The sequence below is a fragment of the Suricata suricatta genome, chromosome 3, assembly GCF_006229205.1.
Source record: "Suricata suricatta isolate VVHF042 chromosome 3, meerkat_22Aug2017_6uvM2_HiC, whole genome shotgun sequence".
NCBI classification, from domain to species: Eukaryota; Metazoa; Chordata; class Mammalia; order Carnivora; family Herpestidae; genus Suricata; species Suricata suricatta.
In genome coordinates this window covers 85,808,140-85,824,343 of record NC_043702.1, presented here as the reverse complement: position 1 = coordinate 85,824,343, position 16,204 = coordinate 85,808,140, and the positions used below count along the sequence as shown (strand labels likewise).

Sequence of the window (16,204 nt, the reverse complement as noted above, 5' to 3'; positions counted from 1 at the left end):
ACAATGCTAGAGCTCATTCTAAGTGTAGTTAACATCAGTCAACACTCAGCCTGTGTTGGTGACAAAAAAATAGGTAACTACACTAACATTCTGTTCATGTTACGCACCTTTGTATCCCCGAGGCAATCCTAGGCAGCTATAAGAATTTTCCTGAACGAGCTTTTCTTAAAGAGCTTTTGTGCCGGAGAGTTGTCAGGAGAAGATTTAGTGTAAGTTGCTATTACATGAAGGCTTTCCCAGACACCGGTCAAAACAAAAGTGTAAAGGGGGACTGGAGGAAGTTGTTGGCTTTTGTTAAAGGATTTAAGTCATAATACAGATGCTATCCACACAGTAAATCATTGCTAACCTGAACCAACCATCAAAATTTGCCTCTTAGACAATAATGTGTGGTGATGACAAGGATCAAACATCAGTAATACTGTGATAAGCAGCTTCTAGTGAAGCGGCCAGTGATCCCAACACCTGGTATTGAGTCCCTTCTTTAATGCTTCCCCTTTGAGTGTGGGCTGCACCTAGTTGCTAGGTCCTAATAAACAAAATGTACCAAACATGATGAGATACTACATTACAAACGTCTGGCTTTCACTTCATGTGTGTGCCATTTCTCACTGTACTGTTCACTAGATCTAAGTGAAGCCAGCAACCAAGTTGTGAAGTGTCCTATGGTAGGCCCACGTGACAAGAAACTGAGGTCAGTATGCAATGAGGAGCAGTGACCCTCTGTCAAAGAGCCCACAAGGAACTGAATCCTGCCAACACCCACATGAACTTGGAACCAAATTCTCCCTAGTTAAGCCTCCTGGTGAGAGCACGTTTCTGGCCAACATCTTGATTGCAACCTCATAAGTTGACCCACAGAAACTATAAGATAATAAATGTATACTGCCTCAAGTTGCTAAATTTTGGTAATTTGTTATGTAGCAATAAATAGTACAAATATAGTGGAAAATTTTTTTTCTTTGCTGGAAGCCATTTCTGAACTCAAAGGCCTCCCGTTGTCAGATGGCAACCGATGTCTATCCCCCACTCAATTTTTGCTTGAGCACCGATCCCCAGGACGCCTGTCTAACTGGTATCAGATCTTGTGAAGGAACTTATAGGAGTTTCTTGTTTTGTGATTATAGGTGCAAATATCACATTTCCTGAGAAACCTGTTGTTCTTCCCCCAGAGAAACAGGCTATTGACCCCTGCTCACAAAGACCTAACTCTTGCCTTTGCTCTGCTGAAAATATTGCCTTGTATTTGAATGCTAAAGATACCTGCCGCCCCATGTGATTATGCAGGAGTCTTCTACCAATCTATGTTCCGGGAAGTTTTGACATACCAAAAAATTTGACATCAGAAATCATTGTCTAAGGCAATTGCCACTTCTGTTTTGTACCCGTACATTTTTTCAATAAATAAAGCTGACTCTCTGGTCTGAGCAGAGATGCTTGCCTGCTGATCACAAAGAAAACAGAGGCTCTCTCACTCCCTTTCACCAGCACTGTCCATCCTTCAGGGAGCCCTGGACCTGCGGGAGCCCAACTCTGGCATTTCTTCCCCTTCTCCTTTCAATAATGATCATCATCATTTCCCTCACTCACCTCTCAGATGTCAAACGAAGGGCAAAACCTCAAATGCAAATCCTGATTGCAGAATTTCATTTGAGCATCTCAAGTCTCAAAGTAACCAAGTCTCTTCTGCATCCATATTTTATCCCCAAACCCACTTTCTTCATTGTTAAAATGAACATTCCACCTGCCTCAACAGATTATTTTGAATAAATGGCATCAATACAAAAAGTTTCCTAACCACATTCCTACAATATAATAAGTGTGCAATAAATATTAAGGTTCTTTGATGTTATTTTCATTTTTTTCTCTTCCAAATTTCCTACTCCTAACTCACTTTGGGTGATTAATTCTATTTCTAGCCTTTCTTCTTAAAATTTTCTTTTAAATGTTGATTTATTTTTTTAGAGAGAGAGAAAGAGAGAGAGAGAGAGGGAGACAGACGACAGACAAAGTACAAGCAGGGGAGGGGCAGAGAGAGAGAGGGAGACACAGAATCCTAAACAGCCTCTAGGCACTGAGTTGTCAGCACAGAGCCCAACATAGGGCTCTAACTCACGAGGTGAGCTGTGAGATCATGACCTGAGGCAAAGTCTGATGCTCCACAAACCAAGCCACCCAGGAGCCCTTATTTCTAGCCTTTCTACTTCAGCCAAGTCCTTGTTCCAAAGGTAGTAAGGAATTCATGTAAATAATTAGCTCTTTATTCTTCTAAAGTCCCAAAGAATCTACTTACTACACTTCCACTTATTGTCTCTGGAGAAGAAAAAAGCCAAATGATAAAAAGGAAATAAAGACCCACTGTTGATGACCAGCCCAAAATCAATTAAATAACTTCCATTTTTCTCTATTAACTAGAAAATTGTCTACTTGATTAAAAACTAATGATCAATAATCTCAGAATCTGAATCATAGCTCTTTATTTTTTTCTAAAGAAAGGGTGTCAAAAAGAAAAATAGACTAATATATGATTGGTTTTCTTAAAAGGAGGAAAAACACTTTTTCAAGGTTAAAAACACTTTTTTAAGGTCACAATTAACAGAACTACTGGTATAAATGTACCTAAACTAAAGAAGACCTCTACATTATCATCTGACCTGTCAGCATATCCAGGACAGAGCTTTGGGGAATAAACAGGTGGCAATCTATTGTCTATGCGTCAGAGGGCAGAGTCACTTGGAAAATATCCAGAAGACTGATCTATCTATAAAAATACTTTCTTCACAGGTTTTTAGTGGGGCTTTAGTTGTATTTATGGCATTGGGTTAAGATACTGTGCTTTGCTCAAACACACTTTAGAAAGATAGCTTGTAAATCTCTTAGCAGCTATTAATAATTTACTGTGAATTAGTGTAGCTCGGCCTTTTGAGGACAGGTTTCATGCTAAGTCAGGGTTGATAAGGAAAAGAGTACAGAAATGCATTAGACTATCAAATTTGAATGTAGCTTTGCTGAAAAGAATCCTGAGCCACTTAGGGGAGGGAAAAAGAAAGTTACCAAAATATAGAATGGATGTACTTTACATAGATTAGTCTGAAGTTGGTGTTGACATGTTTTACTTTCATGAGGAGTGCTAACTGCCTGAGTGATTCTCTCAATGACTGAGCTAAGATGACAAAAGCCTTAAGCTTAGCAGGTAATCATTGTGGGTCTTCTGGGCTTTTGGTTTTCAGTAACCCACTGAAGAATTCAGATGTCTAATAAAGCCTCTTGTTTACATTTTGAGTTTAGAAATCATCCAAAAATTATTTGTGAAATATATACAATAATTTGTTTGGCCTATAGTTCCTTATTCTATTTATATTTATATCTCCCAGGCAGTGTTGAAAAGTTTTTATTTTCTTGTAGTAGTTACTACTTTTCCTCTTGAAAGATATACAAGACTTTACCATCTACAAGTACATACAAACTGTTCACATGATTTGAAAATACAGTCTTGAAGCAAGTTCGAAATGACAACACAAAGTAGTATTGGCTCACTGTCACAAGAACAGAAAGAAATGAACCAGTCCTAAAAATTCACTTTGCAGCCATGGAAATGGTTTTCATAAAATTGGAAAAATGTCCCAAAGCAACAGTATTATATTTCTTAAGCTATTGCTGTTACTGACATAAAAAGAATTCTTTCTATAATTCTTCTGTGGCCTTGGTTGGTGACAAAATGTTTACCAAAAAAAAATTTTTTTTTGGTAAATAGCTGTTTCCCAAGCCTCCAGGGAAAGAAAAAGAGACTCTCACTTGAGTGTCACCTGCTTCAATTATTAAATGGGTTTAAGGTCACATGATTAGATGATTTAGTATATGACCAAAATAAAATAGAAATTTACACAAATTTGCACAAATAAAGCACAAATTTACAGAAGTGCAATGAAGTGTATCAATTAATGCCAACAATGCCTAAATGAAATTTTGTTTCAGTGGTTACAAGCACAGGGTGGTGGAGTGTAAAGAACCGGGAAATAGGATACTCCGTTGCCACCCAACCTCTTGACCTCTCTGGGTTCCCGTTTCCTTATCTATAATCTGAGGGAATGCTACTACACAGTATCAAATGTTCCTTCTAGTTCTAACAGTCAAAGACACAGGTAAATGTTGTGGAAATATTAGAGAGATTACTTCATGTGAATAGTTGACACTCAAATGTGTAAATGTGGCAAGGGTATTCTGTCATATAGTCTCCATCACTTAATTTTTTTAATAGACTACTTTTTAGAACAGCTTTAGATTCACAGATAAATTGAGCAGAGACCTCCCACCATGTGCTTCCTCCTCTCACACACACACTGCCTCCCCAAGTGTCATAAACCCAACTGACCAACCTAAGTTGCCATATCCATAGCTTATGTTAGGATCTACAGTTCAGATTAGGGATTACTCTTGGTGTTATACAGTCCATGAGTTTTAATAGAAGTTATAAGGACACATCCCTTCAGTGTCTTTTGTCTGAATTGCTAGGTCACTATATAATGATGTAAAAAGGCATTAAAATATTCTCCGTAGGGAGTGCCAAGCAATGACATCCTAATAATAGTCTTTTGGTGCCCTCTTAAGACATAATAAACAAACAAAAACCCCTACAGATCATCCCTACCCGCCTTACCTCAGAAAGGATTCCTTGTTTACCTTTATCCTCTACAGCAACTTAGCTGTGGTGTTTTACACCTACTAGAGCATGATCAACAGGTGCTAGTATTGAGTGGGATGATAAAAATTTGAATAGACATAAAAGAAAAAAATAGAAGATTGAAATTTTCAGATAAATAATCATTATCTTCAAGTAATATCCTAGCATGTAATCATTATAAAAAAGGATAAATACCTTCAAGGCAAGAGAGGGGCAGACTGAATAGAGCATTACATGCCAAAGATCACATGACTAACTGAAGCAATGGGCTTTGTTTTGAAGGTGTTTCTCCTAACTAAAGTATATCCTTAAAAAAAATTTTTTTAAGTCTATCCATTAATTTTGGGACAGAAGGAGAGAGAGAGGAGAGAGAGAGAGAGAGAGAGAGGGAGAGAGAGAGAGAGAGAGAGAGAGAGAGAGAGGGAGAGAATGAGTGGGGGAGGGGCAGAGAGCAAAGAAGGGAGAGGACCCCAAGCAGGCTCTGACTGTCAGCACACTGCCTGATAGGGGACTGGATCTCATGAACTGTGGGATCATGACCTGAACAGCAATCAAGAGATGGGTGCTCAAATAAGTCACCCAGGAGACCCTAAAGTATATCTTTTAAATCATCAAAGTCAATCTTCATTCATCAGGAGGAATATCACCCAGTGGGCAAGGATTTTCAAAGCTTAATCTTTTTTCCCAGTGGAATGGGACTTTTCCAATGAAGTGATAAAAATGCTTTGAACATTTTAAATCTAGCCACAGGGTCTTCATTCTTCTGTGGATAGTATCCAGAAGTGCTTCCTCTGGTGAAAGAAACCCTTTCACTGCAGAAAATGCTAATTTGTTAGGACCCAAACCCAGCACGATTCAGATCTGTTAATCCTTATAAAATATACAGGTTTGAAGAATGGATTTATCTCTGTAAAACTGTGCTAGTAAAATAATATGACATAAACTATGATGGTTATACTCGAGAAATAATTCTCTTTCACACCATCTCCTTATTGTGATGGGAGGTTTTTGTTTGTTTTGTTGCTGTTGCTGTTGTTGTTTAGAATAAGGAGCAACTATGCCCTTCCATTCTGTCATCTTTATTCTTTGATTGATCCTGAAGTAGGAATTATGTCACAGACATGAATGCCATGTATGAAAGAAGAAAATATAGAATATCTGCAAAGAGATATGATAGAGGAAGAGCTTTTAATCAGGTAAAACGTAATGGCCTTGGTGGAAAAAAAAAATGGTGATGCACCAAAAGATGGTTTCTCAGCTTTGCTCAGGAGCGATCTTGTCATTTTCCTTCCTTTCTCTCTGAATTAACTTCACTCAACAACAAAACCAGAGAGCTTACACATTGTCTATAATGATGTCATAAATCAAGCTGCTGACACTTACTCTGATCCTAATATATTTTCATAAGGCACAATTAGAAAAGGATCAAAATGTGAAATAGATGGAAGCATCAAAGGCATGTGCAGAAGAGGGTGGAAGTCCTTAATACCACACTCCCATCATCATCATCAGTGCCTTCCTTGCTTCCCCATCTAAGCTTGTCTGCTGGCCTCCTAGGTTTGTATGCAATGACTTCAAATAGCCAGTATTATTTTTCAATCTTTAAATATCTGCTTTATATAATGTTCATTATCCCAAGGAATTTTACTATCGTATTCTAACTTCAAGAAGTTAAGGAACAACTATTCGATGCAGATAACTGAACAGAAAGTATAGTATCAGTCAAGGGAACAGAAAAAATCGTTGCTAATTAGAAGTTTCAATATGGCTTCCAGGACATGCTTGGAAAAATATATATTACACACACATATATCACATATGCTTACGTCTACGATTTACTACTTTCTATTATTCAATATCACTACTATTGTCTTAGCTCCCTTATATGTCAGTCACAGTGTCAAATGTTTGTATACATTAATCTGAATATTCCCACATCCCATAAAGTGAAAAAACTGAGCCTCAGAAATATTAACTAAGTTACAAATCTCACAGGGTAGTAACAGGGTGAAATGGCATTAGAATTTTAGTTGTCCGTTTCAAAAGTCTCACTCTTCCAACTAGATGTTTTACTGGCCCTGAGTGTCCAATCTTCTGATTTCAAAGCAAATTTTGCATTGCTATTTTCAGATTAACGATAGCGATTTAATGCATTCTTGAACATTTTATTTTTATATGACTATTCCATATGCCTACATCCTTTTACATTTAGAAGGAATAGATTTTCTAAAAATGATTTCTTTTTAGAAATGTGATTTAAAATATGGCAGGTATGATATGAAGAACACTCTAAAGAAAAACTACTCTGATGCAAAATAAGTTTATTATGATATTAATAATTATTGGAAATCTAGAAACAGGGAGAGTAGTATTCTCTGCAAATACAAATAGCCTATATTGTGGCACATTATATGCAACTTAACCATTTCAGGGTCAATATAAAGCCTCAGAGTAAACTTATACAAATAATCAGTACCCTTAAGGCAAAAGAAATTTCCTAGTAATCTAACCAAAACATTTACATCAAATGTTTCAATATTTTACTCCATAGAAATTTTTCAAATAATCTCAAAAATCATCATGAAGTCTTTAAAAGAATAAAATATGTGATAACAGTTAAAACAAATGATTAGGAATGCTTACTAAAAATATATGCTTATTATAACATCTTTTCAAGAAGTTCAAGTTTTCTTCATTTTTCACTTTTGCACTTACTAAATCCTATATGATAAAACTCTATGGAATAAGATGCATGTAACTAAGAGACTGGGTAGATTATACAAGGTAGGGTAGTGAACCTTCCAAGTATAATGAAGGTGTGATCAAAAATCACATTGTCATTTTGGCAAAATTTTACATATTGCTCAATAAAATATACTATATTCATCTGAATTTCCTTTTAGGAAAGGTCCTTTTAAAAATGTGCTCTATATGATTCCAAACACTGGATACAAAATAATTTACTTAAGAAAAGTAATCTTTGAAATGTTTGTGAAGACCCTCAGTAATTCATTAAATTGTAGCCAGAAATTTCATTAACACATGATTACACAAAATGTGTTAGAGCAAAGGGAAAGAAAATAAGCTTACAACCAGAATCCCACATGCTGATGCTTTAGGATTTTTTTAAGATTATAAATCAAAGAACTACTTGTTTCTTAAAATTAGATAAAAATAAGTCTTTACAAGTATAAAAAATACTGTAAACATGCATGTACATCTTCAGCACTATAACATTAATATGGGAAGCATATGGAAGAGAGGTAGAGAAATTCATTTTTATAAGGTTAAACCCACAAGTGTAGAATAAAAAATCTGAGTATAAATGCCAATGCATATCTAATGCTTATACTTTCTCTGAATTTAGCAATTAGCACGCACACACACACACACACACACACACACACACACAAAACATGTTTACTTCAATAAATTGGACATCTACCATTGATTTCCACTCACACGTTTATAATAGCCACAGGAAAATGTTAGTGGTTAACCTGCTTTTTTTCACCATTTGCAAAAACAAGAAGGTAAGGATAAAATCTGACTCCAAAATGATACACACCATCTTCAAAAGTAATTTAAATGTCACAGCATTTATAATTGTTTTCTTGTTATTTGGATTTAATATGCTACTACCAATGTTAGAATAGATAATCATCCTGGAAATATTTTAAATAAGATTATGTTTTATACTTATTCTCAATCCAAATATTTTATATATCTTTATAATTGAATAAAAGTATCATTTTAAAGAAAGAAAGAGATAAAAATGTAGCCACCAATTGCCAATCATGGCATTTTAATGCATTTGCAACTCAAATGCTATACTTAGGACATATTTACTTGATTTTTTTTTCAGGAAAAAATATTTAGAACAATTTGTATTGGGCTTAAAAATTCATTACTAATTTGCTTTCTTATTCTTCATCTTGACTATCAGAGTACAGAGGGAAAGGTTATATTTGCATCATGTTTAATAAATCAAGTAAAAACATTATACATAAATTATGAATAAAAGCTATTTACCTGCATGGAAATCTATTCCAACAGCAAATGAAGTTCCCGATATAGGCATCAATGCATCCATTTTGTCACTCGGTTCCAGAGGTATTCCCCTGATTCCTTCATGAACGGAGTACATAAGAAATGACTCTATACCTAAATTGGAAAAAGAAACAACCAAAAAAATCTCCAAATGAATATTTAAAATTAAAATCATTCCACTAGCATTATTTTTAACATTTTGTTTAAACTGTACACTACACCTCTGACTAGTTGAAAGGTAAACAGATTAGTGGTTCTCAAACTTGAGTATGCATCAGAATCTCCCAGAGAACTTGTTAAAACACAGAGATCACCCAGCGCCCCATCCAAGAGACAGATAATTTAAATTTCTGAAAAAATTCCCAGGTAGTGACAACGCTACTGATCTGAAACTATACTTTCACAAACACAGAGGCAAGTAATTCTTTTTTTTTTTTATAGTTTATTGTCAAGTTGGTTTCCATATAACAACACCCAGTGCTCTTCCCCACAAGTGCCCTCCTCCATGACCATCAACCCCCTTCACCTTTCCCCTCCCCCTTCAGCCCTCAGTTTGTGTTCAGTATTCAAGAGTCTCTTGTGATTTGCCTCCCTCTCTCTCCCTAACTCTTTTTCCCCTCTTCTCCTCCCCATGGTCCTCTGTTAAGTTTCTCCTGTTAGACTTATGAGTGAAAACATACGGTATCTGTCATTCTCTGCCTGACATTACACTTAGCATGACACTCTCAAGTTCCATCCACGTTGCCAAGAATGGCCAGATTTCATTCTCTCTCATGAGGCAGGTAATTCTTGAAAACATACCTGATCTCACAACCAAACTTCACCCCCTCTCTTCTAATGCCCAGTTATGTTGTTGTTTACATATGATAATAAACTTTGATTTTATATATGATTTTAGATAACTATATTACTATTATTTTTCTAATAAAGTCTTAAATCATTTGAGCACTAAAAACATACCAAGTACTTAACTTTCGCTATACCTTGGCATTCCAACATCAAAGGTATGTCTTAAAATAAACATGTACATAAAAGCTGATGATCAGAAGTTTACATGCTGTTTATGAATTTTTCTACTATGCTAGAACATGTTTTTAGGCATATTTTCTTATTAAAACTAGAATGCCTGGGTTTAGATCTGTCTTTACAACCTATTAACTGTGTGACTCAGGAAAACTAGTTAATCTCACTATGCCTCAGTTTTCACATCTCTAAAATGGAAATAATAAGACATCTACCTCACGGGGTTAGTATGAGGATTAAGTGAATTAGTATGTTTAAAGTATTTAGAACAGTGCCTAGTACATAATAAGTGCCATATAAATATTTTATTTAAAAGAAAACATATGATAATATTAACATATTTCTTATAGAAGATTGAAACTTTTTAAAAAATTAAGCTATGATCATTGGATAAAATGATCATTCTAGAAACAAATTTCTTTGAGACTTAGAACCAGAATTTATAAAACAAGAAATAGGAAGATGGGACATCTAGTTGCCAGTGTTCTTCTCTCTCAGCTGAGAAAGTCAGAGCCCTCACAACCTTTCTTGTACTTTCTCTTAAATAGTTAAAAGAAGGAAAACAACTGAATTAAGATAGAATGGTAACTATAATCAATCAATCAGTGCTTTTTACTTCAAACTTTGCCTATTCAAGCTGAAGGTAGCTTCTACTGGGTTTGACTAAAAGTCTGATAATAAACTATAGTTCATGTATTTTAGGTATATCAAAAATCCTACGTCTATGAGATTAAGCAGTGAACCACTATCCTAAAATGAAGCTAATATTATTTTTTTCTATTTTTTAACTACATTTTGTTGCCTCAAATCTGCATGGATAAAGTAAATGTATCAGAGTTAAATTTTTCAAGACCTTATACCTTGACATGCCATGCGGTTCTTTTGGAGGTAATATCCCACTGTACACATGCAAGTCCTTGTAGTTTCAGATGTTGGTAAACAAAGCTGAGAGCATCCACCGTTATTATGTTGGCAAGAATTGCTGCCTGCATAGAAGGAAAATAAGCGAAAGAAATATGAAATTCAAGAAAAATAAAATATAAAATTTAATAAAATTCAAGTATCATTCAATATCAGTAATATGAACAAATATTTATGCTTTGTTGATTTATTAATGTGGCTGCTTTATATTGGTTAGTATGCGTTTGACTGTCTTGAATGATTTGAAGCAGCACATTCCAGTTGAAGTCTGCCCTCCTAGAAAAGTGAATGGAGATCTAACACATGGCATAGTGATTATAGGCAGCAATGCTATAATTAATTTATAGTATTAATTAAACTTTGATTACAATTAAGAGTCGCTGAGAGATCAGATCTTAATTGTTCCCATCACAAAAAAAGTAATAATTATGTGATACGGTAGAGGTGTGAGCTAATGCCAAGGTGGTGATTATATCACAATCTATGAATGCATCAAGTGAACATGTCATATACCTTAAGCTTATACAATGTTATATGCCAGTTATATCTCACAACATAAATTTAAAAATAAATAATTAAAACTACTTTTTAAAAGCAAATGAAAAGATTCATGAAAAGATTCATAGCTATAGAAGAGCAAGTGAAATTGGTTTGTCATGAACACTATCATATTTTTACAATATTTTAAGAAAACAGGAACTAGGGACTCTTTCTTTTTTGACTACTGTATTTCACGGTATGTAACTCTATAGTTACTTCATTTTCAAGAATAGTTTATCCAAATATATCAAATAAATCACTGTAAAATTGTATTTCTAACTTAATTTGAAGATTATGCCACTAAAAGAAAGGAGATGTGCATGTGTGTGTATGTATGTACACATACATATGTACATATACATCTTTAAATAATTTTTAAAGCAAGGAAATAAATTTTGCTATTCTGACGAACATAATTTTCCCCAAATATATTTAAAACATACCCATAAGAGTCATCTAATTAATTGGCATATTAATTCTCCTTATTCCTGTGTAGTAACAATGACAAATATTAGTCAGGTAATCACAAGTAGGCATTCTAGAAAGATGTTCCACTGAATTTACTAGGCCCAATGTGCTAATTAAACCTGGTAGCGTGACTTTAAGTAATTTATAATCTTACCCAGCAAGTTCATTAGATATCCCATTTTTACAACGTTTTTATTATTCTAGGACATGCGATGCCATTTACTGGATGTTCAAGCTCTAATACGAACTGCAGTAAATCCAGTGAGAATTACAAAGCGTGATGAAAGCTATATATCAATAGTGCTCTATGGAAAATTCAAAATACCAGTGCAGCTCATTATTTTTCATCTCTTGAATTCAAGATAGTCTGATGGGATTTAATTGTTCAATCGAAGCTGTCATGAGCTCTGTCATTTTTGAAGTGTGAAACACTCTCAACTTGGGAGATTTCTCATCAGGAGATCTACCACATTCTCTCCTCATTTCCTATAGCTGCCAGTTCAGTCAATGATGAACTTCATCCTATATTGGGCCACATACGAGGATTTGAGTTGCCCTGAACTTTTGAAATGATTACTTTGATCTCTTATATAAACTCAAGAAGATTAGTTGATTTATTCCCCCTTTTCTCAAGCTGAATTTTTATATACTTCCATACTAAGCTAAAATGTCAAACCTCTGATTACTTTAATGAGACAGTTATATAGTACCGTTATATAGTATACAGTTAAATAGTTTTACAGTTATCTATACTGACCTTGATCTCTAGTTATATAAATTTACATTCATCTATACTGACCTTAAACATATTTTATTTTATAGAAAGCACATAAACATATATTAATGCCATGCCAGTCTATGGAGATATGCATTTTGTTACAGATTTATTTCAACTATTACTAAAGACTGAAAAACTGAGAAGTGATTGACAAGAAATGCTGTAACTATAAAGGATGAAGAAACACCAAATGGAGACAAGGGGAAACAAGGAGTTGAAGTTAAAAAAATGGATTCAGGAAGATAATTAAAATTATAAAAAGTAGGGTTCTATAACCTTAATGACATAAAAAAAGTATGTGAAAAAATAAGAAAAAGGAACTTCTGGGACTGTGCATTTTTAAATATAATTGTAATAATAGCAATACATATTGCATTATACTTATTTTTGAAAAATGATACAATTAGTCTATGTTAATAGTTATGTTGTATCACAACATGCATTTCATGTATCATAAAGTGAAGAAGAGAAAAAGGAAAAAAGATGAAATGAGTCATTATTTACAGTAACTATCTTTGCCTATTAAATAAAGAATCGATGTAGCAAAAATATTAGAATGATTTTTAAAAGACAGTAATTTAGCTGGTGATTATCTGGCATATTAGAAATACTAGACTGGCTTAATATTTTGCAGTGACACTAATGTTCACACCGCATGCCCGAATTCCCTAGTGAGTTAGAAAGCCCACTTGACTAACGAGAAGTCTCAGCTCTCCACTGACCTGTGTCAAAAATGATAAATGAAGTAGCTAATTGTACTTTGAAACCCAAAGAAGTAGTAATGCTAACACCTTAAATAATCCTAAATTGCTCATATTTCATACTCATGAAGCTATTAGGGTACCTGCCGCGATTCTGTTAATGGGATTCTCTTTAATACAGATTGCTTTTATCAGCGTACTATTTCAGTAAAAATCGTATTCTCACTGAAATTCTAAGTATTTCAGGTCCTTGTCAATTTAGTAATACTTTTACAATGCATAAAATACTCAACTCTACCTGTAGGATTAAACTCTTATGAGAACAAAAATTTGCGTCCATGACCAAAATGTGAGCAAACATTATAAATTTTTCCTCCCATAAACTTTATTGGTAATGTATCCAGGAAAACTCTATATATTACATTAATATACAATTTCAAACAATGTGCTTGTTCACATTTTGACTGTAAAAAATGTATATATATATTTTTTTCAAATGTACATTTTAGAAATAATATATCTGTACCTCTGTTGTATTTTCTAATGTGTTTTCAGGTATAATCTCTTTAAGAATAGACTATGAACTAAAGTTTATCATAGTATTTTAAGTCTTTATACTTTGCAAATATAGTGTATTAAAATTCAAAAAAGCAACAATATTTTATTTGCTGAGTACCAATGTTTTATTGTCAATTATATGATATCTTCTCCATGATGTGAATGCCAGTAAACTTATTTTGACACAGGAATTTTCTATTACAGAATTGCTGGTGAGAAAACTCCTATTATAGATAGCAATTTTAAAAAATGCCAAAGGGGTGACTGGGTGGCTCAGTTGGTTAAGTGTCCAGTTTCATGTCAGGTCATGATCTCATGGTTTGTGGGTTCGAGCCCCGCATCAGGCTGTGTGCTGACAGGTAGCTCAGAGCCTGGAGCCTGATTCAGAATCTGTGTCTCCCTCTCTCTCTGACCCTCCCCTGTTTCCACTGTCTCTCTCTGTCTCTCAAAAATAACATAAAAAATAAATAAATAATAAAAATTAAAAACTGTTAGAGAGCAAATACAGTTTTGTGTATAGAGTTTGGGTAGTGCTATCTTCTAAACCATGAAAGGAAACCAGTAATCATCATTTCATTGTTGTTTTTTATTCAGAATCAATTCTTTAAAGTTTTTTCCATGAAATTTCGTGAAGGATTTCAGTCCAAAATTTGCCCATGCTTTTGTACAGGGAAGGCAACCATAAATCTGGTCTTCATTTTGTCTCTGGATATGCAGGTATGGCTCCCAATTGGTTTCACCAATAAATCCAGCCTGACTGGTAGCTGTTTCCTGTCTTCAGAGTCAGTGATCCCTGTGGTTCACTATTTCTATCTCTACTATTTTCTGTTTTGATGTATAATCCCAAATCCTTTAGATGAAAATCCCTTACATTTTCTTGAAATGTTTTTCTTAAGAAGAAAAGTATATGAAGCTAAGGATTTCATGGCAGAGACTGAAGTAAGAAAGTATAAAGAAAAATATTTTTTCTCGGAAAGGAGTTCTGCTAATGTCATGGGTCATGAAGCAAAAACTAAGAAAGGAGTCGCAGGTGTGGGGCTGTACTGGCTGGCATCTCTAATCCAATTGCCATTTGGGCAATGTGACAAATCCACCTATGTGAACCATCTGTTAGTTCTCTCACTCCATTTCACTGCACACCATTTGGACAAGTAAAAACAAAAAAAGCAAAATGCTTAGAGCCAAACAATGCAGTGCTTTTTGGATGTGAATTTCTTACACTGACATAGTCCATTTGAAGTCTCCTGGTTCATTCAGGTTTGGGGCTTAATTAGATACTGCATATATTGTGCTGCAATTTTTTCTTATTCTTGTATTTTGAAATCAAGAACTAGAGAAGACCTCTTTGAAGACCTGACAAATTAAGATTCCTTGGGCGGCTCCGCTAATGTTTTGAAAGCTCATTATATACCTTATGTCAAAGGCATTTCTTCTGTTAGTACTCAGCAGCATTTGCCTTTCCCCCTCTCCGTTTTTTTTTTTTTTCTAATTTATTTGAAGCAAAAATACAAACCTTTCCATTGTTGAGCTGAGAAAATAATATGAAAAAAAGAGAACATTATATATTCAAAAGGTGGCACAAAATTTGTTACAGTGTGACTTGCCTTGCTGGGCTTCTGGATCGTACACTTTCATGTGAACAACCCCGGAAGTCTTATTTCTCAGGACTGTGGGGTTTCTTCCATCTCTTTTGCTGCAGGTTCCCAGCTGAGCTAAGTTTTGGTCTGCCCACCATAGTTTCTTATCTATAAAATTGAAAAGATTTTTTCTATGAAACAGATAATCATCTTATTAAAGAATAATAAACAGCTATTAAAGTATAATACTTTCTGATTTCTTTTGTTGTATTCCCAAGCTCTGTTTCTAAGGGAAAAAAATAAAACTACTTTTGCCCTTTAAATATGCAAACCATAGTGATATTTCATTGTTTAAATTTTGCTCCTTCCTCTCCAATTAGAGATTCTGGCCTTTAACTATTCTTTTTCTTAAAATATACACTATAAATAAAAGTATATTCAAATTAATATGGAACACAGATAACATTATTTACTGTTATAAACATGATCACAGTAGTACTGTATAATATCTGTAAATAAATGGCAAAATCCAACCAAATATCCAAACAATTACAAGAAAATATTGTCCTCTTTTTGTTTACAGTAGATAAAGTTTTAGTAATTTGTACTCCACATTACTGAATTCTTCATAACTATAGTAACTTCTTTTATTTTTTGCACAACTTATGCCCCTTTCTTAAAAATCTTAGTATGGGTTGTAGGCACATTGAATGGTTTCTGGTAGCAGAGACTCTGCAATGTTCCACAGATTAAAAAAAAAAAAATAGTCCCAACACCAAGGAAGTTAGCATACTGGTGAAAATAATAGATTTATTATTATTTTATTTCAAATTATCAAAGTGAAACCGTAAAGAAACTGTTAAGCATTCTCATTTTACAGACGAAGAATCTAAGATTCATACAGATT

At 34.2% G+C, this 16,204-nt stretch overlaps 1 protein-coding gene across 1 annotated transcript in view; it reads right to left on the bottom strand.

Moving 5' to 3' along the window:
• The window catches only part of LRP1B (LDL receptor related protein 1B), a 1,807,041-nt gene that overhangs the window by 502,817 nt on the left and 1,288,020 nt on the right, over positions 1–16,204 (bottom strand). Inside the window, exons 33-35 of the mRNA XM_029933319.1 lie at positions 15,321–15,465; positions 10,615–10,736; positions 8,714–8,845 (exon numbers count right to left, since the gene is read on the bottom strand). Of these exons, the coding sequence (XP_029789179.1) occupies positions 8,714–8,845; positions 10,615–10,736; positions 15,321–15,465 (399 nt within the window). The remainder of the gene's footprint in view (positions 1–8,713; positions 8,846–10,614; positions 10,737–15,320; positions 15,466–16,204) is intronic.